The sequence below is a fragment of the Rhamphochromis longiceps genome, linkage group LG3 (assembly GCF_057381845.1).
Source record: "Rhamphochromis longiceps isolate RC_006_pf linkage group LG3, R_longiceps_female_GT1.1, whole genome shotgun sequence".
NCBI lineage: Eukaryota > Metazoa > Chordata > Actinopteri > Cichliformes > Cichlidae > Rhamphochromis > Rhamphochromis longiceps.
This window is the reverse complement of record NC_140559.1, coordinates 59,689,221-59,715,151: the sequence shown is the minus strand read 5'-3', so window position 1 is coordinate 59,715,151 and position 25,931 is coordinate 59,689,221. Positions and strand designations below refer to the sequence as shown.

At 44.2% G+C, this 25,931-nt stretch overlaps 1 protein-coding gene, 2 non-coding genes and 2 pseudogenes across 6 annotated transcripts; all 5 read left to right on the top strand.

The window, feature by feature from the left end:
* Positions 1-1,114: 1,114 nt before the first annotated feature.
* Positions 1,115-1,233, top strand: LOC146675483 (5S ribosomal RNA). The gene has a single exon (XR_014910900.1). It is a non-coding gene; the product is annotated as a 5S ribosomal RNA (ribosomal RNA).
* Positions 1,234-2,323: 1,090 nt separating this feature from the next.
* Positions 2,324-2,442, top strand: LOC146675482 (5S ribosomal RNA). The gene has a single exon (XR_014910899.1). It is a non-coding gene; the product is annotated as a 5S ribosomal RNA (ribosomal RNA).
* Positions 2,443-3,532: 1,090 nt separating this feature from the next.
* On the top strand, positions 3,533-3,651 carry LOC146675481 (5S ribosomal RNA; annotated as a pseudogene).
* Positions 3,652-5,018: 1,367 nt separating this feature from the next.
* Positions 5,019-5,137, top strand: LOC146675480 (5S ribosomal RNA; annotated as a pseudogene).
* Positions 5,138-6,676: 1,539 nt separating this feature from the next.
* On the top strand, positions 6,677-24,628 carry LOC146675479 (kinesin-like protein KIF2C). 4 transcript variants are annotated; one of them, XM_085400495.1, is made up of 23 exons: positions 6,677-6,812; positions 6,994-7,074; positions 7,180-7,268; positions 7,357-7,458; positions 18,333-18,381; positions 18,462-18,497; positions 19,233-19,379; positions 19,664-19,786; positions 20,861-20,958; positions 21,081-21,176; positions 21,281-21,335; positions 21,455-21,617; positions 21,784-21,874; positions 22,012-22,075; positions 22,152-22,243; positions 22,345-22,487; positions 22,623-22,836; positions 22,942-23,052; positions 23,139-23,206; positions 23,315-23,393; positions 23,475-23,555; positions 23,691-23,784; positions 24,446-24,628. In XM_085400495.1, exons 2-23 carry the CDS (start codon positions 7,014-7,016, stop codon positions 24,505-24,507), a joined length of 2,118 nt encoding a protein of 705 aa, XP_085256621.1. In that variant the 5' UTR covers positions 6,677-6,812; positions 6,994-7,013; the 3' UTR covers positions 24,508-24,628. The 4 variants fall into 4 exon arrangements, with proteins under 4 accessions (XP_085256621.1, XP_085256622.1, XP_085256624.1 ...); XM_085400496.1 differs by lacking the exon at positions 18,462-18,497; XM_085400497.1 differs by lacking the exons at positions 6,677-6,812; positions 6,994-7,074; positions 7,180-7,268; positions 18,462-18,497 and adding an exon at positions 12,374-12,537.
* Positions 24,629-25,931: the final 1,303 nt, after the last annotated feature.

Below are 25,931 nucleotides of genomic sequence, written 5' to 3'. Positions count from 1 at the left end.
ACACCACACCAGGGCCTGTGACTCTGGCTAAGGCAATCTACACCACACCCGGGCCTTAGTTGCCGGCTGGGGCCACCTACACCACAGCAGGGCCTGTGGCTCTGGCCGAGGCCATCTAGACCACACCAGGGCCTTAGTTGCTGGTGAGGCCACTTACACCACACCAGGGCCTGTGGCTCTTGCTCAGGTCACCAGGGTCTGTGACTCTGGCTAAGGCCATCTACACCACACCAGGGCCTGAGTTGCCTGCTGTGGCCACCTACACCACACCAAGGCCTGTGGCTCTGGCTGAGGCCATCTACACGACACCAGGGCCTTAGTTGCTATTGAGGCCACTTACACCAGACCACGGCCCGTGGCTCTGGCTGAGGCCACTTACACCAGACCACGGCCTTTGGCTCTTGCTCAGGCCAATTACACCACACCAGGGCCTGTGGCTCTTGCTCAGGCCACTTACACCACACCAGGGCCTGTGACTCTGGCTAAGGCAATCTACACCACACCCGGGCCTTAGTTGCCGGCTGGGGCCACCTACACCACAGCAGGGCCTGTGGCTCTGGCCGAGGCCATCTAGACCACACCAGGGCCTTAGTTGCTGGTGAGGCCACTTACACCACACCAGGGCCTGTGGCTCTTGCTCAGGTCACCAGGGTCTGTGACTCTGGCTAAGGCCATCTACACGACACCAGGGCCTGAGTTGCCTGCTGTGGCCACCTACACCACACCAAGGCCTGTGGCTCTGGCTGAGGCCATCTACACCACACCAGGGCCTTAGTTGCTAATGAGGCCACTTACACCACACCAGGGGCTGTGGCTCTGGGTGAGGCCACTTACACCACACCAGGGCCTGTGCTTCTGGCCGAGGCCATCTTCACCAAACCAGGCCCTGTGCTGCTAGCTGTGGCCATGTACAACACACCAGGCCCTGTGCTGGTTCCTGAGGCCATCTTCAAAAATCCAGGGCCTGTGCTGTTGGATAAATGCTAAACTGAGTCTTTGGGTTAGGGTATTATGCAAGCATGCAGGTAGGGTTATAGGATTGTGTTCGTAACTTCAGGTACTTGCCACTTACTCACTTGAGTCCATAAATTGAGACATTGTGCTGGGGCCAGCAGCTTACGGCCATACCACCCTGAGCACGCCCGACCTCGTCTGATCTCGGAAGCTAAGCAGGGCTGGGCTTGGTTAGTACTTGGATGGGAGACTTCCTGGGAATACCTGGTGCTGTAAGCCTTTAATTTTCATGTCATTGAAGTGCTTTTGATCCAGAGAAGGGGGGTATTAAAAAACCCAAAGCAGCTGCCCATTAATGAGGGCACAGTAACGACATTGCTTTTCGCTCTTTACCAATGTCTTGTGCTGCTGGCTGAGGCCACCTACACCACACCAGGGCCTGTGGCTGGTGGCTGAGGCCACTAACACCACAACAGGGCCTGAGTTGCCGGCTGAGGCCACTTACACCACACCAGGGTCTGTGGCACTGGCTGAGGCCACTTACACCACACCAGGGCCTGTGGCTCTTGCTCAGGCCACTTACACCACAACAGGGCCTGAGTTGCCGGCTGAGGCCACCTACACCACACCAGGGCCTGTGGCTGCTGGCTGAGGCCACTTACACCACACCAGGGCCTGTGGCTGCTGGCTGAGGCCACCTACACCACACCAGGGCCTGTGGCTCTGGCTTAGGCCATCTACACCACACCAGGGCCTTAGTTGCTATTGAGGCCATCTACACCACACCAGGGCCTGTGGCTCTGGCTGAGGCCACCTACACCACACCAGGGCCTGTGGCTCTGGCTTAGGCCACTTACACCACACCAGGGCCTTAGTTGCTATTGAGGCCATCTACACCACACCAGGGCCTGTGGCTCTGGCTGAGGCCACTTACACCACACCAGGGTCTGTGGCTCTGGCTGAGGCCACTTACACCACAACAGGGCCTGAGTTGCCGGCTGAGGCCACTTAGACCACACCAGGGCCTTAGTTGCTAATGAGGCCACTTACACCACACCAGGGGCTGTGGCTCTGGGTGAGGCCACTTACACCACACCAGGGCCTGTGCTTCTGGCCGAGGCCATCTTCACCAAACCAGGCCCTGTGCTGCTAGCTGTGGCCATGTACAACACACCAGGCCCTGTGCTGGTTCCTGAGGCCATCTTCAAAAATCCATGGGCTGTGCTGCTGGATAAATGCTAAACTGAGTCTTTGGGTTAGGGTCTTAGGCAGGCATACAGGTAGGGTTATAGGATTGTGTTCGTAACTTCAGGTACTTGCCACTTACTCACTTGAGTCCATAAATTGAGACATTGTGCTGGGGCCAGCAGCTTACGGCCATACCACCCTGAGCACGCCCGACCTCGTCTGATCTCGGAAGCTAAGCAGGGCTGGGCTTGGTTAGTACTTGGATGGGAGACTTCCTGGGAATACCTGGTGCTGTAAGCCTTTAATTTTCATGTCATTGAAGTGCTTTTGATCCAGAGAAGGGGGGTATTAAAAAACCCAAAGCAGCTGCCCATTAATGAGGGCACAGTAACGACATTGCTTTTCGCTCTTTACCAATGTCTTGTGCTGCTGGCTGAGGCCACCTACACCACACCAGGGCCTGTGGCTGGTGGCTGAGGCCACTAACACCACAACAGGGCCTGAGTTGCCGGCTGAGGCCACTTACACCACACCAGGGTCTGTGGCACTGGCTGAGGCCACTTACACCACACCAGGGCCTGTGGCTCTTGCTCAGGCCACTTACACCACAACAGGGCCTGAGTTGCCGGCTGAGGCCACCTACACCACACCAGGGCCTGTGGCTGCTGGCTGAGGCCACTTACACCACACCAGGGCCTGTGGCTGCTGGCTGAGGCCACCTACACCACACCAGGGCCTGTGGCTCTGGCTTAGGCCATCTACACCACACCAGGGCCTTAGTTGCTATTGAGGCCATCTACACCACACCAGGGCCTGTGGCTCTGGCTGAGGCCACCTACACCACACCAGGGCCTGTGGCTCTGGCTTAGGCCACTTACACCACACCAGGGCCTTAGTTGCTATTGAGGCCATCTACACCACACCAGGGCCTGTGGCTCTGGCTGAGGCCACTTACACCACACCAGGGTCTGTGGCTCTGGCTGAGGCCACTTACACCACAACAGGGCCTGAGTTGCCGGCTGAGGCCACTTAGACCACACCAGGGCCTTAGTTGCTAATGAGGCCACTTACACCACACCAGGGGCTGTGGCTCTGGGTGAGGCCACTTACACCACACCAGGGCCTGTGCTTCTGGCCGAGGCCATCTTCACCAAACCAGGCCCTGTGCTGCTAGCTGTGGCCATGTACAACACACCAGGCCCTGTGCTGGTTCCTGAGGCCATCTTCAAAAATCCATGGGCTGTGCTGCTGGATAAATGCTAAACTGAGTCTTTGGGTTAGGGTCTTAGGCAGGCATACAGGTAGGGTTATAGGATTGTGTTCGTAACTTCAGGTACTTGCCACCTAATCACTTGAGTCCATAAATTGAGACATTGTGCTGGGCCCAGCAGCTTACGGCCATACCACCCTGAGCACGCCCGACCTCGTCTGATCTTGGAAGCTAAGCAGGGCTGGGCTTCGTTAGTACTTGGATGGGAGACTCCCTGGGACTACCTGGTGCTGTAAGCCTTTTATTTTCATGTCATTGAAGTGCTTTTGAACCAGAGAAGGGGGGTATTAAAAAACCCAAAGCAGCTGCCCATTAATGAGGGCACAGTAACGACATTGCTTTTCGCTCTTTACCAATGTCTTGTGCTGCTGGCTGAGGCCACCTACACCACACCAGGGCCTGTGGCTGGTGGCTGAGGCCACTAACACCACAACAGGGCCTGAGTTGCCGGCTGAGGCCACTTAGACCACACCAGGGTCTGTGGCACTGGCTGAGGCCACTTACACCACACCAGGGCCTGTGGCTCTTGCTCAGGCCACTTACACCACAACAGGGCCTGAGTTGCCGGCTGAGGCCACCTACACCACACCAGGGCCTGTGGCTGCTGGCTGAGGCCACTTACACCACACCAGGGCCTGTGGCTGCTGGCTGAGGCCACCTACACCACACCAGGGCCTGTGGCTCTGGCTTAGGCCATCTACACCACACCAGGGCCTTAGTTGCTATTGAGGCCATCTACACCACACCAGGGCCTGTGGCTCTGGCTGAGGCCACCTACACCACACCAGGGCCTGTGGCTCTGGCTTAGGCCACTTACACCACACCAGGGCCTTAGTTGCTATTGAGGCCATCTACACCACACCAGGGCCTGTGGCTCTGGCTGAGGCCACTTACACCACACCAGGGTCTGTGGCTCTGGCTGAGGCCACTTACACCACAACAGGGCCTGAGTTGCCGGCTGAGGCCACTTAGACCACACCAGGGCCTGTGGCTGCTGGCTGAGGCCACTTACACCACACCAGGGCCTGTGGCTGCTGGCTGAGGCCACCTACACCGCACCAGGGCCTTAGTTGCTATTGATGCCACTTACACCACACCAGGGCCTGGGGCTCTTGCTCAGGCCACCTACACCACACCAGGGCCTGTGGCACTGGCTGAGGGCACTTACACCACAACAGGGCCTGAGTTGCCGGCTGAGGCCACTTACACCACACCAGGGCCTGTGGCTGCTGGCTGAGGCCACTTACACCACACCAGGGCCTGTGGCTGCTGGCTGAGGCCACCTACACCACACCAGGGCCTGTGGCTCTTGCTCAGGCCACTCACATCACACCAGGCCCTGTGCTTCTGGCCGAGGCCATCTTCACCAAACCAGGCCCTGTGCTGCTAGCTGTGGCCATGTACAACATACCAGGCCCTGTGCTGGTTCCTGAGGCCATCTTCAACAATCCAGGGCCTGTGCTGTTGGATAAATGCTAAACTGAGCCTTTGGGTTAGGGTATTATGCAAACATGCACGTAGGGTTATAGGATTGTCTTCGGAACTTCAGGTACTTGCCACCAAATCACTTGAATCCATAAATTGAGACGTTGTGCTTGGGCCAGCAGCTTACGGCCATACCACCCTGAGCACACCTGACCTAGTCTGATCTCGGAAGCTAAGCAGGGCTGGGCTTCGTTAGTACTTGGATGGGAGGCTGCCTGGGAATACCTGGTGCTGTAAGCCTTTGATTTTCATGTCATTGAACTGCTTTTGATCCAGAGAAGGGGTGTATTAAAAGACCCAAAGCAGCTCCCCATTAATGAGGGCACATTAACGACATTGCTTTTGGCTCTTTTCCAATGTCTTGTGCTGCTAGCTGATGCCACCTACACCACACCAGGGCCTGTGATTCTGGCTAAGGCAATGTACAACACACACGGGCCTGAGTTGCCGGCTGAGGCCACTTAGACCACACCAGGGTCTGTGGCACTGGCTGAGGCCACTTACACCACACCAGGGCCTGTGGCTGCTGGCTGAGGACACTTACACCACACCAGGGCCTGTGGCTGCTGGCTGAGGCCACTTACACCACACCAGGGCCTTAGTTGCTATTGAGGCCACTTACACCACACCAGGGTCTTTGGCTCTTGCTCAGGCCACTTACACCACACTAGGGTCTGTGCCTCTGGCTGAGGCCACTTACACCACAACAGGGCCTGAGTTGCCGGCTGAGGCCACCTACACCACACCAGGGCCTGTGGCTGCTGGCTGAGGCCACCTACACCACACCAGGGCCTGTGACTGCTGGATGAGGCCACTTACACCACACCAGGGCCTTAGTTGCTATTGAGGCCACTTACACCACACCAGGGCCTTAGTTGCTATTGAGGCCACTTACACCACACCAGGGCCTGTGGCTCTTGCTGAGGCCACTCACATCACACCAGGCCCTGTGCTTCTGGCCGAGGCCATCTTCACCACACCAGGCCCTGTGCTGTTAGCTGTGGCCATGTACAACACACCAGGCCCTGTGCTGGTTCCTGAGGCCATCTTCAACAATCCAGGCCCTGTGCTGTTGGATAAATGCTAAACTGAGCCTTTGGGTTAGGGTATTATGCAAACATGCAGGTAGGGTTATAGGATTGTCTTAGTAACTTCACGTACTTGCCACCTAATCACTTGAATCCATAAATTGGGGGGGGGGGGGGGGGGAAATGAACCAAAACAATGTTGTAAATCAAAGGGCTACAACTGATATGTGAGACAGATAAAGTCATGCAGAAATATATTGCTAAACCATTGCTGGTTGTATAATGATTTTATATCATGTTTATTTTCAGTTTCAGTTAAGGTTTAGAAAATAAAATTTAGTTGAGTTCACGATAAATATCAGTGATGAGTATTTGGTAACTTTAACTTTAATTGTTACATTCCTTTATCATTAGCATTAGCTTTATTTACTATAGCCCACGGTTGTTTTATATATATATATATATATATATATATATATATATATATATATATATATATATATATATATATATATATGTATACACATTTAAATCCCGTACTGTAAGATGTGTATTTCTTGTAAACCACTTGTCTGTTAAGATAAATGTTTTTCTGCTTTTGTTTGCTTGCGTGGATAAAACACAATATTTCATTAAAGTCAGCAACATCTTATTGAGCTGGTCTGGTTGAATTAATGTATCGAAGTTCTTTCATTTGCACAACTGTAGCGGTTCTTCCTAACTTGTCCGATGAGTGGCAGTGTAACATCAATTTAAATACCACCTCTAAATCCGTAGAAGAAGAACGCTGGACTCTATGAAATGACGAAGACCAATCAGATTCTTAAATACTCGGAAATAACGCCAGTTTACATTCTGGACGCTGTTGAGTTTGGCACGGGTGAAAGGTAAGTGTGATTTTATCTCGAAAGAAACTAAAAATAAACAAATGGAAACAACTGACGGTTTGGTTTTTATCAAACTTTACGTTTCCATGAAAAGGCGGCATATTTTCACAGCGACGACAGCACAACTGGTAGAGAATGAGTTGGATACTTAATACGCTAACGTTACCTTCATTATTTTCAGCTTTTTAAGAAGGCGCTATCATGGAGAACAGCCTGTCCCGACTTCTCGTTGGACTCTCTGTCCAGATCAGCCGCAGTGATGGTGAGCTCATGTTGCATTAAATCCGTTCGTATTATGTGTTTTTGTACTTCCCGTGTGCGGTGAGTTTAACTCAGGCATGCTTTTTTTTTTATGTACGTGAACTAGGTCGAGTCCATTCGGCCACCGTGAAATCCGTTGACAAGTCCACAGTTATGGTTGAGTGGCATGAGAGGAACATGTGCCGTGGAAAGGGGGTCAGTAATGTCGTAACTGAGGTGATATCAACCAAGTATACATTAAAATATCCCATATGCTGAGTCTGCTTCTTCTTCTGTGTTTTAGATTGATCTAAGTGAGTTATGTATACTCAATCCAGAGGTTTTGGACCCTATAAATTCAATCACAAGCTCAACGCCTGACCCATCGACTCATGTTCCAGAAAAGGTGAGTGCTAGCCTACATTGTTTTTTCTCATAATTTATTACATTAACCTTGCTGTCAGTCACCAGATGACAGGTTAGTTTCATCCTAAGGCTGACGTTAAAGTTGCTGCTGATGCCATTTTTAAAGTGGTACACAATCTGCAGACTCTCTCACCGGATGCTCCTAATTTTATTCTCGGTGATTTTAACAATTGTAATCTTAAGAAATCACTGAACAATTTCTTTCAATATGTCACTTGTCCTACAAGGCATAACAAAACGCTGGATTTGTGTTATGGACCAATTAAGGGGGCATACAAGTCTGTGGCCGGACCTGCGCTAGGTTCTTCGGATCACAATGTTATTCACCTCCTCCCTGCTTACAGATCTGTGATTAGGAGGGAGAAGGCCTGTGTGAAGCGGACTAATGTCTGGACAAAAGACAGTTGTGTTGCCCTTCAGGGGTGTTTTGATTGCACTGACTGGTCCGTGTTTCAAGAGAGCACTTCTGATTTGGATGAACTCACTGATGTGGTGTGTAGCTACATCTCTTTTTGCAAAGACTCTGTGGTTCCAGTCAGAGAATTTAAGACTTTCCCTAATAACAAACCGTGGCTCTCTAAAGATATTAAGGATCTGATTCTTAAAAGGAAAATTGCTTTTAACGAGGGAGACGTTCCCACTGTGAGAATATTGAGGAAGGAGGTGAGGGCTGCAATAAAGATTGCCAAGATGAGGTATTGAAATAAGATTGAGGCAGAACTCAGCAGTAACAACCTCAAAAGAGCTTGGCTTGGTATGAAAACAATGGCAGGGCTACAGACGAAAGGTAAAAGCAGCATTACCTTAGAGGGGTTTACCTCTGACAAACATCTGGCAGACAGTCTTAACAGTTTTTACCTTCGTTTTGAGAACTATGATTGTTCTAGGCAGACCAGCACACTGAGGGAAAAGACCATCACTCCCCCATCTATTTGTATTGATGAGACAGGGGTAGCTAATCTTTTTAGACATACCAAAAGCAAGAGTCCTGGACCTGACAACATCTGTGGACAGGTACTGAGAACTTGTGCTGATCAGCTGAGTGGGATTTTTCACTATATCTTCTCACTTTCTTTAGAGCTACAGACTGTGTGCTGTCCTCGCCCTGAGTCTCTTAGTTTCACCAGCTAGACAGCGAGATAACGATGCTCCAATAACCAGACTTATTTTCCTTTTTGCGCTGATTTATTGAAGAATGGCCTCTGACCATTGCCTTCTCTTTGACCATCGTAAAACTGAAAGTACAAAATACTGTATTAGCTAACTAACATTGTAAACTATCTTGTTACCCTCTTACTGCAAGCTAACAAGATAAAACTTTCAAATGTACAAATTATCGTACCATTTTTACACAAAACAAAAGAATAATTATTTTATCGACACTCATACTTACAGACATATCTTGTCCAAGGCAACAACATTTTAAGGTCCGTATCAGCTTAGAACGATAACATTACGGTATCACTTTCCGCCATCTTTTATTTCTTCTTCACGTTCTCATTTTTTTCCTTTCCCAAAGTAACCGAACCCAAAGCAGCCACTAGAGGGAGCTCTAGGGCAGCTTACAACTATAATATCCGATTTAAGTTATAAAAGGCAGAACACTCCCCGCCTGGTACAATATAATTGTGCCACTAGAACAAACTTTTCTAATAAACATTTTGAACAGTTTAGGGCTATTTCAAACACTTATTTATCACTTGATAAAAGCAAAACCATATCAGCGATGGGTCTCAAAAACACTTTTTCATTTCCATCTTTCACAGTCTTTACTTCTGCTTTTCGAACCTTATTGTCCTTGCTCTCAAATGTTCTTACAACTTTTCCCATGGACCAGTCATTTCTGTGTGCGAGAGCATCTTTCAATAACACAACATCACCAACTTTTATGTTTGTTTTATCATCAGTCCATTTTCTCCTTTGCTGTAGTGTTGAAAGATATTCACTTTTCCACTGTTTCCAAAAAGAGTCTGCCAAACACTGTACTTGCTTCCATTGCTTTGAGTAGAGGTCTGGCGGTCCAAAGCTTCCTGTTGGTGCAGATAATGCATTGACCTTTTGTGTAAGGAGCATTGCTGGAGTGAGAAGGTTTGGTTTGTCTGGATCTGTTGAGACTGGTACAAGTGGTCTTGCATTCATTATTGCCATTACTTCTGCCATGAATGTACTTAACACTTCATGCGTTAGTTGGACATGTACGGCTTTCAACAGAATACCATCTAGGATGCGCCTTGCTACTCCAATAAGTCTCTCCCACGAGCCACCCATGTGTGACGAGTGTGGGGGATTAAACAGCCATGTGCATCCTTTCTCTTGCAGGTATGAGTTTAGTTCTGTGTCCTTGTGATCAATTTGCAACTCATTGCATGCTCCAACAAAATTTGTACCTCTATCAGATCTGAGTATTTGAGCAGGTCCACGGATGCAGAAAAATCTCCTCAGCGCATTGATGAAGCTGGATGTTGACATTGTTTCAATGAGCTCAATGTGCACAGCTCTCGTGGACATGCAGGTGAAAAGCACAGCCCATCGTTTACTGTCTGCACTCCCTCCTCTGGTGCGACGTGTGGTGACCGTCCAGGGTCCAAAGACATCCAGTCCTACACTAGTGAACGGTGGCATTGGTGTCAGCCTGTCCACGGGTAAATCTGCCATCTTTTGGGTCTGAAGTCGTCCTCGAAGCTTTCGACAGAGAACACACTTGTAAATAACAGAAGAGACGAGCCGTTTACTGCCAATAATCCAAAATCCAGCACCTCTGAGCGCTCCTTCTGTTAGGTGACGCCCCTGATGCACTACCTTCTCATGATAGTATCTAATAAGAAGGATGGCTATATGATGAGCATTTGGGATAATGAGTGGATGTTTCTCATCTTTTGTTAGGTTAGCAGGTGCCAATCGACCTCCTAGTCTGAGGAGCCCATCTTCATCAATAACTGGATTTAACCTTTGAAGGCAGCTTTGTTTTGGAAGTGGCAGATTTTCTTTTATGCATCTGTACTCTTCTTTGAACGTTTCACTTTGTACTGTGTGAATGATGAACTTTGCTGCTTTAGACACTTCATCTGTGGTGTTAGTTTCACTGAAACACTTCCAGCCTTTACCTTCTGTGTTTGTTTTCTTGAATGATACTGCCACACGCTTTAGTGATGCAATAGTGCGACACAATCTCATCCAATGAGAGAATCTTTCAAAACGGCATGGCTCTAGCTGTGTTACTGAGGCTTTGGTAACAAAACTTGTTATATCAGGTCTGATCTCTGCATCTGTGTCAGGATCGATCAGTGTGAAATAGGGCTGCCACAAACGATTATTTTGATAGTCGACTAGTCACCGATTATTTTTGCGATTAGTCGACTAATCAGATCATCATCCATTGGACGTACAGCTTATTGCACCAGCAGCATCTGGTCTTATATAACTATCATTAGCTTACAGCTTGAAGTGTTTGTGCTAACTAAAAATAAAGACAAGATGGTAGTTTATTAATTTTTAATGAAATTTGCAGATTGTTTCGGTGAAGTTTAATAAACTCCTTGCTTTCTAAAATATAACAGGACACCGGAGTATATTCTCCAGCGTCTCACACTTCTGATAATCAGCTGTCTGCTTGACAGTTTTAGCTGTGCAAAAACTATACCTTTAATCTCAGCCAAACCGATTTACTCAGGAACAAATAAAATACTGAAAAAAGCCAAACAATAACATTTAAGTTATCTAAGTGACTTATATATATGTTTAACCTGACTAGCGAAAGACGGCGGTGGGTTTGAAAACGATTTGCCGGGAGTCCGGTGTTCTCACGGCTCTAGTTAGCCTTGCCCCCGCCTAGCTAACGAGCTAGTGGGTAACAGACGTCTCCGAAAACGTCGGAGCGCTTTTGAAAATATGCGGTGTCTTGATAAACTGAGCAGATATTTGAGGTTTACACAGCTACATTCTCGCCTGAAAATATGTTAAACGTTTATTTTGTGACCCAGAAAGAATAATAAGAGTAAAGTTAAAACTAACTAGCTGCCGCCATTGTTGACAACTGCGCTGGGCTGCGCTATGAATTCTGGGACACAGCTTCTTCTTCTTCGGGGTTTAACGGCAGCTGGCATCCTTGGACATGCAGTGCTGCCATCTTCTGTTTCAGTCCGTTATTACACTCTTAAATCCTACTACTCATTCCTGCGTCCTTTGTGATCTTACAAAGCTTCAAACGATGCGTCGACTATTAAATTAGTCGTCGACGATTTTAATAGTCGACATAATCGTGACTAGTCGACTAATCGTGGCAGCCCTAGTGTGAAACTATCACAGTGAGACTTCTCTATGTCGTGTTGTGTCAAAAAGGAAGGACCACTAAACCAGTTTGTAGAAGCCAATGCAGAAGCTGCAATTGGTCTAGTGGCTGTGTCTGCTGGATTGTCACTAGTGACAATGTAAAACCACTGTGCTGGATGTGTAGTCTTTCTGATTCTAATCACTCGGTTAGCCACGTAAGTGTAGAACCTCTTTGTGTTGTTGTGTATGTAACCAAGAACAATTTTACTGTCTGTGAAAAATCTGACAGTGTCTACTTCAATGTCAATCTCATCTCTAATGAGTTCGTACATCTCTACAGCTAACACTGCTGCACATAACTCCAATCTAGGAACAGTGTGGGCGGGTCTTGGGGCTACTTTGGACTTGCCCATGATGAAACCTGTGTGCCACTGACCTTCACCATCAATAGCTCTCAGATATGCCACTGCTCCTATGGCCATGGTGGAGGCATCTGAAAATATGCACAGTTCTTTTTTTCACAGCAATGGCCTGGGAGAACGAGAGGTAGCACCTCGGTATCTGAAGCCGCTGAAGATCCTTCAATGAGCTTCTCCATCTGCTCCATTCATCTTCTCTTTCTGCAGGAAGTGATTCATCCCAGTCCTTTTGCTCTGAGGTCAATTCACGGAGAAGAGCTTTTCCCTGCATTGTGATGGGTGACACGAAACCCAGCGGGTCATACAGACTGTTAACAGTGGCCAAGACACCTCTCCTGGCGAACGGCTTTTGTTCAGTGGTGACGTGAAAGGTAAAACAGTCCTTTTTAAGATTCCACAGTACCCCCAAGCTCCTTTGCAGGGGTATGTCGTCCAACTCTAAATCCAAGTCTTTTAGATCCTTGGCTCTCTCGGCAGCAGGAAACGCTTCCACTACTTTGTGGTCATTAGAAGCTATTTTATGTAGCCTTAAGTTTGACTGTGCCAGCATCTTTTGAGCGCTTGTGAGTGTCTCAACAGCTTCTTCCACTGTTGCTGTGGATGCGAGACCATCATCAACGTAAAAATGTCTCATTACAAACTGCTTTGCATCATGTCCGTGCTTTTCTTCTCCCTCAACTGCAGCACGCCTCATACAATAAATAGCCACAGCTGGGGAAGGGCTATTCCCAAAAACATGAACCCTCATTCTATAGTCACAAATACCTTGGTCGGGATCATTGTCTTCATACCAAAGGAATCTCAGATAATCCCTATGATCCTCTCTCACTTCAAAACAATAAAACATTTGTTGCACATCAGCTGAAAATGCTACAGGCTCTTTCCTAAAATGCATAAGGACACCTAGTAGTGTGTTATTTAGGTCAGGTCCACTTAATAAGACTTTGTTAAGGGACTGTCCTTCAAATTCTGCACTTGAGTCAAAGACTACTCTCAGCTGATTAGGTTTTTGTGGGTGGTACACACCGAAGGATGGCAAGTACCAGTGTTCTTTGTTTGAGTCCAAAGGTGGAGCGACTTCTGCATGGTCATTGTCCAGCATGTTTTGAATGAATTCGATATATTGTCTTTTCATTTCAGGGTTCCGGTCCAATGTCTTTCTGAGAGATTGGAGGCGCTTGAATGCTTGCTCTCTGTTACTCGGAAGCTCTGGTCTTGGAGAGCGGAATGGCAAAGGCGCCACCCAGCTGTTACATTCATTTTGATACACCTCCTTCTCCATGATGTCAATGAAGTCTTTGTCCTCTACTGACAGTGCTGGTTTGTCATCATCTTTTGTCCTGTCAAAAACAGTTTCTCCCAGTTGATTGGTGTTTGTGTTTCCCCTGTCCTTTTTGGGGTTAGGTGTGGTGTTTAACTGGTCTTTGATTTGAAACGTGTTAGGACATGGGCAGAGGTAAGAAGCACGGCTATTCTGAAGAATATGTGTTTTGAGAACACTCACACTAGGGGGCTTATGCGTCTTCCCCATGCAGGCTTCTCCAACTATAACCCAGCCTAAATCCAAACGCTGCGCGTAAGGTGTATTGTGTGGCCCATTGATTCTCTCTCTGACTTTGTGTACCTGTATAATGTCTCTTCCCAAAAGCAACAGAATAGGTACTTGTTCTTCTACAGGAGGTACTTTTTCAGCTATCTTCTGTAAGTGTGAGAACTTCATGGCCACTTGTGGAGAGGGAATCTCTCTCCTGTCGTCTGGAATCATGTCACATTCAATCAGGTTTGGAAGTGGGAGCTTTACTTTACCATCCATTGACTCAATCATGAAGTTTACTGCTGTTCTGCCGACATTATCTGACAGTTCTGAGCTTGTAAGTCTCTGAGCGTGTCTTAATATTAAAGAGCTCAAAAAACTGAGACTGAGCTAGTGACTTGTTACTTTGTTCATCAAGCACTGCATACATCTTTCTAGCCTGTTCTTTTTCGCCTTCTGGATAGACTAACACAGGACTTATTTTTGAGCACGAATGTGGGCTATCTTCATCACCACAGACTTCTGTGCATTTGGAAACAACTGAGGCATTTGCATTATCCTGTGTCTCCCCGCCATCATCTTTATCAGCTCCAGAGCTCTCAGCTGGAGCAGGGGGTGGACCTGGATGTAGCACTGCTAAATGCCTGTCGCTACCACAGTCCATGCATTTTATTTGAGCCCTGCAGTCCCTTGCTAAATGTTGAGTAGAGCCACAGCATTTAAAACAGATTCTGTTCTCTTTTAAAAATGACTTGCGCTCATCTATGGGCTTTGCTCTAAAACTCTTGCACCTTTTAAGAGGGTGAGGCTTCTTATGTATGGGGCATACCTTGTCAGGGCTTTCTATAGGCTTGCTGTAACTATTTTGAGGTGAACTAGTGTCTGTAGGAATGTCCGTTTTGTGTACACTAATCACTTGCCTGTTACTGCCTCTGAAGCTTTTCTCCTTCTTGAAGCTTGTGTCGGCAGGAGGTGTGATGACAAAGCTTGGGTCGTTTCTTATTTTGGCTTGTTGTCTTACAAACTTTGAAAAGACACTGAAAGGGGGGAAAACAACTTTATGTTCTTCTTTGTACTTTGCTCCTGTTGCAATCCATTTTTCCTGCAGTCCATATGGTAACTTTTCGATAATGGGGTTGACTCCGCGAGCTGTGTCCAAATATGAGAGGCCTGGTAGGTATCCTCCATCTTTTGCACATTCTATTTCCTGCAGAACGTCACCCAGCTCTCTTAACTTTGTGTTGTCTCTGTTGTTTAGTTTGGGAAACTGTTCAATCTTTTTTAACAGTGCATTTTCTACCACTTCTGGAGATCCATAACATTCCTCGAGTCTTTGCCACACAAGGTTGAGAGCTGCCGCTGGATTAAAGACATGGACTGATCGGATTCTTTTGGCCTGGTGACCAGACTCAACTCCAAGCCATTTGACCATTAAATCTAGCTCCTCTTGAGCTGTAACATGCAAGTCTTTAATAGCACTTTGAAATGATGCCTTCCACGCCCAGTAGTTTTCTGGGTGGTCATCAAACTGCAAAAGTCCAGTACTTAACATTTCCCTCCGTGTCAGGTACCTTGTAATATCCTGGACCCCCTGTGTCTCTGTTGATGTTTGAAGAGTGTTGTACGGATAAGGTTTGGGGGAATCCAGTCTCTCTCTCTGTTGTGTTTGGAGTTCCACTTTAACATTAGCCTTTTGAGCACTGTGTGAGCCGTCATTGTCTATATCTGCATTCATAGCCATTTCGCATTGTTCACGTGCAGCTTTGTGGCAGGCAAGTGGATCTACTTTTAATTTGAATCCTTCAAGGCAAATATCTGAGTGTTTTTGTACATACTCTGCTGTGCATTGCTTTGGACTGGCGGGTGGTCCCACCAATGGATAGCGCAGTTCACTTTTTGAGAGTCCCTCCTCTTCTTCATAAACTGCAACCTCTGCTTCTGCAACTGCAACAGCCTTTTGGCAGCTCAAAACATGTAAATTAGCCTCAAGTTCAGTTTTTTGTTTCATTATAGCTGCTTCTCTTTCTGAATACGCCAGCTGTGCACGTGCAGCCTCTGCTCTTGCTCGTGCTTTAAGTGCTGCAGAACTTGTGGATGAACGCTTGGATGTACGCGAGCGTCTAGACTCCGCCTGTGTGTCTGCGTTGCTTGCATTATCCTTGTTCTCCATATCCTCTGCGTTGTGCACTTGTTTTGTTTCTCTTTGGTCTGGTGTTTCTTCCTCTTCTGGAAGATCCAGTTGATATTGCTTTCCTGACCGTAGACTCATAACTGATGTGCTGAAAATAGCTCCTCGTGGTTGTGTCCGCTGCGCTAATGTCTTTTTACTATGCTGTCCTCGCCCTGAGTCTTAGTTTCACCAGCTAGACAGCGAGATAACGATGCTCCAATAACCAGACTTATTTTCCTTTTTGCGCTGATTTATTGAAGAATGGCCTCTGACCATTGCCTTCTCTTTGACCATCGTAAAACTGAAAGTACAAAATACTGTATTAGCTAACTAACATTGTAAACTATCTTGTTACCCTCTTACTGCAAGCTAACAAGATAAAACTTTCAAATGTACAAATTATCGTACCATTTTTACACAAAACAAAAGAATAATTATTTTATCGACACTCATACTTACAGACATATCTTGTCCAAGGCAACAACATTTTAAGGTCCGTATCAGCTTAGAACGATAACATTACGGTATCACTTTCCGCCATCTTTTATTTCTTCTTCACGTTCTCATTTTTTTCCTTTCCCAAAGTAACCGAACCCAAAGCAGCCACTAGAGGGAGCTCTAGGGCAGCTTACAACTATAATATCCGATTTAAGTTATAAAAGGCAGAACAGACTGTACCTAAAATTTGGAAACATGCAATCATTGTTCCTGTTGCTAAGGGCAGTTCTCCTAAGGCACTGAATGATTTTAGGCCTGTGGCTCTGACTTCTTTAGTGATGAAGACATTTGAGAAGATAATTAAGAAGGAGATTTTAATGCATGTTGAACACCATCTTGACCCCTTCCAGTTTGCCTATAGAGCAGGGAGAGGTGTGGAGGATGCTGCTGTCACACTCCTGCATCTCTTGTATAAGCATCTTGAGGCCCCCCACACCCATGCAAGATTATTATTTGCTGACTTTTCATCTGCATTTAATACAATTCAACCCCTCTTACTTGCTGACAGCCTTTACAATCATTTCAAGCTTGACACTAGTCTGGTCTGCTGGGTGACAGACTTTCTGACTAATAGGTCACAATGTGTGAGGGTAAATCATGTCTTTTCTGATGTGCTCTCCTCCTCTACTGGATCACCCCAGGGTTGTTGCCTCTCTCCCCTTCTGTTCATTCTGTACACAAATGAGTGTCGCAGCAATTTCACAAACAGACACATCCTGAAGTTTGCTGACAACACAGTGATCGTCAGTCTTCTAGTGGGGGACGAGTCAGGCCATGGACAGGTTGTAGATGATTTTGTGAATTGGTGTGATGAGTCCTTCCTTTCACTTAACGTGTCAAAAACGAAAGACATGATTATTGATTTTAGGAAGTCCTCTTCTAGCTCATCACCCACTATCATTAAAACTGCCGATATTGGGATCGTTGAGAGTTATAAATATCTAGGTGTGGTACTTGACCATAAACTGTGTTTTGAATCTCATGCTGATGCCACTACTAAAAAAGTTCAACAAAGTCTGTTCTTTTTAAGGAAAATGAGATCTTTTAACGTCTCATCTGAGATGTTGTCCTTGTTTTATAGAAGTTTTATCAAATCTGTGATGTCTTTTTGTATCGCTGCCTGGTTTGGTAACCTGACGGTGAAGAATAAGAATCGGTTGGGACTTCTGGTAAAAACTGCTAGCAAAATTTCAGGGCGCTGGCAAGATGGACTTTTGGCCATTTACAATAGAAATGTGCTTAGAAAGGCTCATTCTATTATTAATTGTGTGAACCATCCACTTCACAGTGAGTTTGAGTTGTTGCCTTCCGGCCGCCGTTTTAGAGTACCTCCGAGGAGGACTAAAAGACTCCAGGTCTCTTTTATCCCTACTGCGTCTTGTCTCCTTAATGGCAAATAATTGTCCTTGAATTTTCTATCATTATTATTGTTTTATAGTATTGTTCTGTTTGTTCTTATCCTCCTGCTGCTAAACTAATTTCCCCTTGTGGGACAATAAAGAAATTGAATTGAATTGATGTTCCTGCTTCCTTGTGTAGCCTCTCCTGTGACATTAAGTTGACCCTTATTTCAGGTGAGGATGCATGTGAGTTGAATTTGAATGTTCAGTAGAAGCCTTATGCTGTATGAGGTGTAATCCAAAAGGAACGCAACTGTAGTTGTAAATGAACACTTCCCATGAGCAAACCTGAAGCAATGCTCTACTCCACACGTTGATGACAGTGGATTAATTCAAATTGAGCATTTTTGTTTGTTTTATAAGTGATAAACGCCAGATGATTTTTAAATATATCATCTGGATTTAAAAATCTCCCTCTGCTTTTATACTGTTTGATGTAACTACATGCAGAATGATGTTCTAATAACTTACATTACACATAAGTACACGGTGCTTCTTATGAGAGAGTTAAGTGGCTGACTGGACTGGGCATTATACAGTTTTCTTTCTGTTTTTATTCTGTAGAAATACGAGGGTCGACTGCGCTCCTCTAGGATTCCTGCACCTGCCTCCTGTATGTAAATATTGAGTCTCTGTGTGTGTCAGGTGTAAATGTGAAGTACTCTTGCCTAATGGCTTCTTTCCTTCCAAAAGCTTCTACTACAGCAGTCACCAGAACTGAAGAGTCAGGTCGGCACGGCGTGCATGTTTTTTGTTAAAGCAAATCTAATCTGTCCTGTTTTGGTTATGGGTGCAAGGGCGAGGAGTGACAGTCCTGCAAGAGCTGAACTCTGCTCCCAGATTTTAGATGTACATTAGATTAATGATAACGCACAAGGGATGGAAATCAACACACTTAGGTGTTGGGTGATTGTATATGCATATGCAGCAATGTTTGTTTTTTTTTTTTTTTGTTTTTTTTGTTTTTTTTTTTTTGTCTCTTCGTCCTTAAATTCTGCCTGTTGAGAAATAAGATCGTGCTATAAAAAGGACCGCTGATTGTTATCACTGGTTGATCAGTTCATTGGAGAATAAACAGTGCATGTACAGTGGCCTCTAAATCCTTTTTTTTTTTTTTTTTTTTTAGGACTTAGAACCATTTTAATGACCAGCACATTAGTGTTTCATATCTTTGTTATTCACTTAAAACACACTTTTCTACCACTGTGGATGTCTGATTTGGTTGTTCTGTTTTCAGAAAAATAAGTGGTGAATTTACTGTTGGTGTCACTTGTGTTTTGCCAGACAGCCTCGTACAGCTTTTTTTTTTTTTTTTTTCTTCTTCTTCTTCTTCTTCTTACCTTTTTCTCCTCCATTTTACCAGTAGTGGCTGTCTTAATCCAGATCAATAATGCTGGTAATAATCAGTCTGAATTGCATAAACTCATATTTCAGCAGTTTGACTTGGTTTTGTGTCACTTTCAGTTGCTACTCGGTCCCAGGCTCGGCAGACGTGTATGTTTCAGGCCCCAGGTTCTGTTCAAGGACCAGTCTCAGCTACAGAATCCTTTTCAGCTAACCCAGAAACCATACATCCCGAGCCCCCACCATCATCAGTCCTCAAAAACTCTGGTTGGTTGTGATTTACTTATTCATTTAAAACAGAAAACAAAAAGATTTTTTTTAAAATGCATAATGCATTTTAAAAAATCACAACAGTGCCACATCTGTTTCATTTAACAACATGTTGTTGGTGACCATGCCATATTCATTTGGTTATCTGCAGGGTACAAAGTCATATCATGTACCTGTTAAAATGTATTTGAATAAGTTTCTAAGTACTTTAAATGTATGAAGAAATATTTTGGTCTTTTTCTTCTGTTAAATCTGAATTATATTTGTTTTTTGTCATCTAGTAATTCCGAATCAGCAGCGTAAAAAGAATGATACACAACCAGCGACTTTGCAGCCTTTTGTTCCTGAGGCCATAAAGCAAAATGATGAACCTGAGAAAATGCCTCCTCCATCCACAGTTAGAGGTATGTAACCCATTTTATTGGTATTAGGTGTTAACATCTCATTTGTGTGTGTGTGTGTGTGTGTGTGTGTGTGTATTACAGTTTTTACCGAATGCCTAAACACTAACTGTGATTCCTGTAGCACAATTTCTAAAACTAGTCAGACGTATAGCAAAACCACTCACTGAGTGTGCAAAACTAAAAGCACAAAAACTGCTTTGCACTCAGTTTGCAATTTTGTAACACACACTTTGCAAGACTGTAGGCACAATTCACTGCACAACACTCAATTTCCAAATTTCCAACACACTCCTAGCAAAAGTATACACATGTATGGCTATCATTAACACTAATTTGCCAACTGTCTGGCACACTTTCACATGTGAAAACTTTCTTAGATAATTCGTTCACTTTGCAATCAGCCTAAGCACTATAATACAGGTAAGCTGTGTGTGCGGAGTACAATGGTGGGAGCAGAAAGAGTGAGAAGTAGAGGAGGCCGAGGAAGAGGACGTGGAGGTGAAGAAGTAGGATGAAGAGGACGACAAGGACAAGGAGGAGCAAGAGGAAGACGAGGAGGGGGCAGAGGAAGCATGTTCACTGCAGACCATGTAACCCATATAGTCATTATGGCGATTGCAAATAATCCTATACTTGGAAATAAACACTTGTGTTTGTTTTGATGTGTTTGACTAAACACCAGTACTTGAAGTTTGGATCCCTCCATGCTTATGGATCTATGACAGAAGTATGAGCTCAAACTGACATAGCCTACCTTGTGCACAGGGAAGGCAAACGCCAGATGTGTTTTGTATTCATACCATCGGTGTGCAGTTGGCGCATTGTGTGCTTAGTAGATGATGGCTTGTGTGCACTGTTTGATACGGAAACACCATTTTTACAAAGGTGTGAAGAGTTAATCTAGCTGTGTTTGCTTTTGCAAGAGAACTAAAATGTTTGGATAATTGGGTGACAGGTTGTTTTATTTGTGTGTAGAGTTTTGCTAAATTAGCCAATAGTTACATAACATGTGCTTAAGCAATCAGAAAAAACTGTAAGTGTGTATATTGTTTGTTTGTTTTTTTCACATTTCAGGCAGGAGGAAACCTGTGGCTCCCGTGGAGTTGAACAAAGGCAATAAAAGGCTCTCTTGTGTTATAAAGCCCCCAGATATGCAAACCAAGAGGGGAAAGGTGAAAGATTTCTTCAACCATTATTTATTTATTTTTTTTATTTTATAATGTAAATTGTTTTAAACATGAGCAAAACTACTCCTCATTTTGTTACAGTACCTTTTGTTTGCTTGTCTTTATAGTTTCTGGAAGGTTCCCGGCCCAACCAGAAGTTCTTTGAGATGATTCAGGATTTCAGAGCGACTTTGGAAATCACACCCTTATCAACTACTGAAACGGTAGGTTTGAACATGGACTTAAAATGTTCCATCCAGAAAGTTTTATTGTAGCTTTGCAAACTGTAGCACAGTCATTTCTCTGCACATCTCTTGCCTTTTTTAAGATTGAGCCCCAAAGGATTTGTGTGTGCGTTCGCAAGCGGCCCTTTAACAAGCAGGGTAGGTCAGGAATAATTTGTAGATTCTCTATTCTATCATCTGAATATAAAGGAGTAATTAAGGGAGAGAAAACAGTTGCCATGTTTATACACTAACTCCGATACTCTTGTGTATTGTAGAGATTAATAAAAAGGAGATTGATGTGGTGTCTGTACCTGGGAAAGGTGCGTTACTGGTCCATGAGCCAAAACACAAGGTGGACCTCACCAAGTACTTGGACAATCAAGTCTTCCACTTTGACTACTCCTTTGATGACACCGCCACCAATGAACTTGTCTACAAGTAACTACCTAATTTTTCCTTTAAGCCAACAGTGGCTCTGATTGTACATTTTCTAACTTACAACTGGGACATTAACCAGTACAATGGAGACTCGATGTATACTTTTATACATGCTGTAATTTTCCTGTTAATGTTATGATGACTAAAATTCTGATTTTCCTTTTAGGTTCACAGCTAAACCTTTAGTCCAGTCCATTTTTGAAGGTGGTATGGCAACATGTTTTGCCTATGGCCAGACAGGAAGTGGTAAGACTCATGTAAGTCTCCCCTTGATCTAAGACTTTGAATAAATTCCACATTTGCAAAATTGTGCTTCAACCCCCCCCCCCCCCCCAAAAAAAACCCAAACAACAACAACAACAAAAAACCCTCAAAGTCTTTATTTGTTTTTAAGACAATGGGAGGTGATTTCACAGGGAAACAGCAGAACAGTGCTAAAGGCATCTACGCATTAGCAGGTAGGACCTTAAATGAAACAACTGGATTTTGTACAAAAAACAGACTTTGTCATAATTTGAGTCTATTCACTTCTAGCCCAGGATGTTTTTGCCTACCTCCACCACAGGAGGTATGCTAATTTGGATCTCTCTGCCTACGTCAGCTTCTTTGAGATTTACAACGGCAAGGTAGGAAGACGTGAAGGGAACACCCTTCACTGAGAAGATATCTATTGAATCCACGTGTTCAATTAATCCATATAGCAAACTAGACATTTATTTTTATTTAGGTGTATGACCTGCTGCATAAGAAGGCCAAGCTGCGTGTTTTGGAAGATGAACGACAACAGGTTCAGGTGGTCGGCCTCGAAGAGGTCTATGTGACCTCAGCAGAGGAGGTCATCAAGATGATACAGATTGGCAGTTCATGCAGGTAGTTTAGTATCAAGAATGTGTTTGATGTTTCCTTGTTCATTTTTCTTTGTGCCTGAAAGAGCACAAAAACATATTAATTGCCCATTAGTGTAGGTAGGCAAACTCCAAGTTAGAATCTCACTGTCTTTTCCAGAACGTCGGGCCAAACCTCAGCCAATGCCAACTCATCCCGCTCTCATGCAATCCTTCAAATTGTTCTTCGGCGCAATGACCGTGCTACCACGCTGCACGGCAAGTTTTCACTGGTCGATTTGGCTGGCAATGAGCATGGTACAGATGCCAGCAGCAATGACCGGAGTACTTTAGTTGAAACTGCCAAGATCAACCGCAGCCTTCTGGCTCTCAAGGTAATCGATGGCTGATTAAAAGGCAGAAGTACTCTGTTTTCTCTCCATTAAATATGTCTGCACAGCAACTCAAAACACTGGTGTTTCCTCTCTTGTATCCTGTAGGAGTGTATCCGTTCACTGGGAAAGAACAGTGATCACATTCCTTTCCGAATGAGCACTTTGACCAAAGTCCTCAGGGATTCTTTCATTGGAGAGAAGTCCAGGACCTGCATGGTATGTTACCACACCAAATTTGACTTCCTCTCAGCATTGGATATTTTGAAATCCACATCAAATAAATTTTTTTCTTTGTTTCACAGATTGCTATGGTGTCTCCAGGTATGACCTCATGTAAATATACAATGAACACATTGCGCTATGCTGACAGGTATGTATTTAGCATATGAAGCTCTGAATCTGTGGGCTTTTTGTTTTTTTTCTAATGGGAATTCTCAGTTGCCTTATTGTATGATGAAGCTTGAAACATTTTCTGCAGAGTGAAGGAACTTAATGGCAATTCCAAAGCCAGTGAAGCACCTAAGACACAGGAGCCAATGAATAGCTCCTCAGAAGAGGTAAGCTTGCACAGCATGAATCCAGTTATAACCTGTGTGGAAGTTTCTCAGATTTAACTTGTCACTCTTTTTGTGATGTAGGAATCAGTTTTGGATACCGGTGTGTATGATGCCATATCTCAGGTGGCTGAGCTGGAGGAGAAAGTTTATTCAGAGCTCAAGGTAGAGTTTTCCTAACTTTGTATGTTTTTTTTTTCTTTTTTTTTTTTTCTTTTTCCAAGATTTAAGTTACAATGTCATTTTATTTTTTTCAATTGGTAATTTCGCCTATTTTTTTTTTTTTTTTTTTTTACTCAGAGGGCAGGTGACCTCGTACAAGAAATGGGCCAAATCTCATACAACATCGAGGAAGGACTCCCCAATCTGGTTGATCATTCCAAAAGGTTATTGGGTGTGTACCAACCAAAATATTGCTCGATTTGTTTTGTTAATGTAATGTACTAAATCTGCTTGCTCATTACACAAAACTTTACCCCTTCTAACACAGCTCCAGCCTTTTTTCTTTTATTTGTTTTTTGTTTTAAATAAAGGTGTAGACTCTGTCTTAAATTTCTATTCTTTTTAATGGCCACCAGGGGGCAATACCTAGGGCTTGTAAAAAGAGTTTTGTTACTATAGAAAGAAAAACAGTTTCCAAATGTGACCTCTCTAAACACTTTCCTGCTGTATTTAATCATTTTTCTCCCAATCTCACCCTGAAAATAATGACTAAGTAATGGTCAGAAATGGAGAATTGTTTCAAGTAGTTTGCCAATGAGCATGCAGTTTGACGGTCCAATCTGCCCTTTTCATGATATCTGATTTTTAAAAGACCAAGATGGTGATGGAGAAAATGGCTTGTATTGAGGATTTAAAAACGAGACAGTGGGTTACATCGGCCAAGTTCATGTTTTGTTTTCTTTCATTTTTTTAAGTGCATTTAAAAAAACAAAACAAAACAAAAAACAAAACAAATGCATAGCTGCCAAACAGTCATCTTGTTTTGTCAAAATGAAATGTATAGCCTGACAAAGGATTAAGAAAGGATTTACATTCATCTGTTTCATCCACAGAGACAGTGATGGCTTTGCAGTCTGCTGTGGATCAGGAGCAATCAGCGAGGCTGAATCACTAAATCAAGTAGAAAACCTTCTCTTCTGAATAACGAGCTGTTTTATTAGAAACTTGTTTGTTCTTACTATATTTGTTTCATTGTAGTAACTTCTGTGTATTCAATAAAATGTTTTTGAACACTATTCATTAAATATGTGATTTTATATATTTTAGGCAGACAGCTCATTTCTAGTGCAGAATTGGATACATGTACATTAAAAAATGAGACAAGTTTTGGAGGGCTCATTCTTGATGGAATTGGTCATTGAAGTTGTCTATGCACCTCATTAAATAAATTATACCACCACTAAGAATGCAGTAACCAGTTGCATAATGAAAACCTATACTTTGTTTCAGGCGAGTTTCCCATTCAAATGCATGTAACAGTGAGAAACGCACTGTCTTGGCGAAATAAAGCGTTTTTCAACAACTTCATATAAATCGCTGTAACTTTTGATAGAAGACTCAGACAAACATGTTTATGGCTTTATCTTATAGAACTCAATATCCCCGTGCTGGGCAAACAGGTTTTGCAGCCGTTTGAGCTAAGATTTTAAAATTATTGACATAATGAAAACCTATACTTTGTTTCAGGCGAGTTTCCCATTCAAATGCATGTAACAGTGAGAAACGCACTGTCTTGGCGAAATAAAGCGTTTTTCAACAACTTCATATAAATCGCTGTAACTTTTGATAGAAGACTCAGACAAACATGTTTATGGCTTTATCTTATAGAACTCAATATCCCCGTGCTGGGCAAACAGGTTTTGCAGCTGTTTGAGCTAAGATTTTAAAATTATTCACATAATGAAAACCTATACTTTGTTTCAGGCGAGTTTCCCATTCAAATGCATGTAACAGTGAGAAATGCACTGTCTTGGCGAAATAAAGCGTTTTTGAACAACTTCATATAAATCGCTGTAACTTTTGATAGAAGACTCAGACAAACATGTTTATGGCTTTATCTTACAGAACTCAATATCCCCGTGCTGGGCAAACAGGTTTTGCAGCCGTTTGAGCTAAGATTTTAAAATTATTCACATAATGAAAACCTATACTTTGTTTCAGGCGAGTTTCCCATTCAAATGCATGTAACAGTGAGAAACGCACTGTCTTGGCAAAATAAAGCGTTTTTCAACAACTTCATATAAATCGCTGTAACTTTTGATAGAAGACTCAGACAAACATGTTTATGGCTTTATCTTATAGAACTCAATATCCCCGTGCTGGGCAAACAGGTTTTGCAGCCGTTTGAGCTAAGATTTTAAAATTATTCACATAATGAAAACCTATACTTTGTTTCAGGCGAGTTTCCCATTCAAATGCATGTAACAGTGAGAAATGCACTGTCTTGGCGAAATAAAGCGTTTTTCAACAACTTCATATAAATCGCTGTAACTTTTGATAGAAGACTCAGACAAACATGTTTATGGCTTTATCTTACAG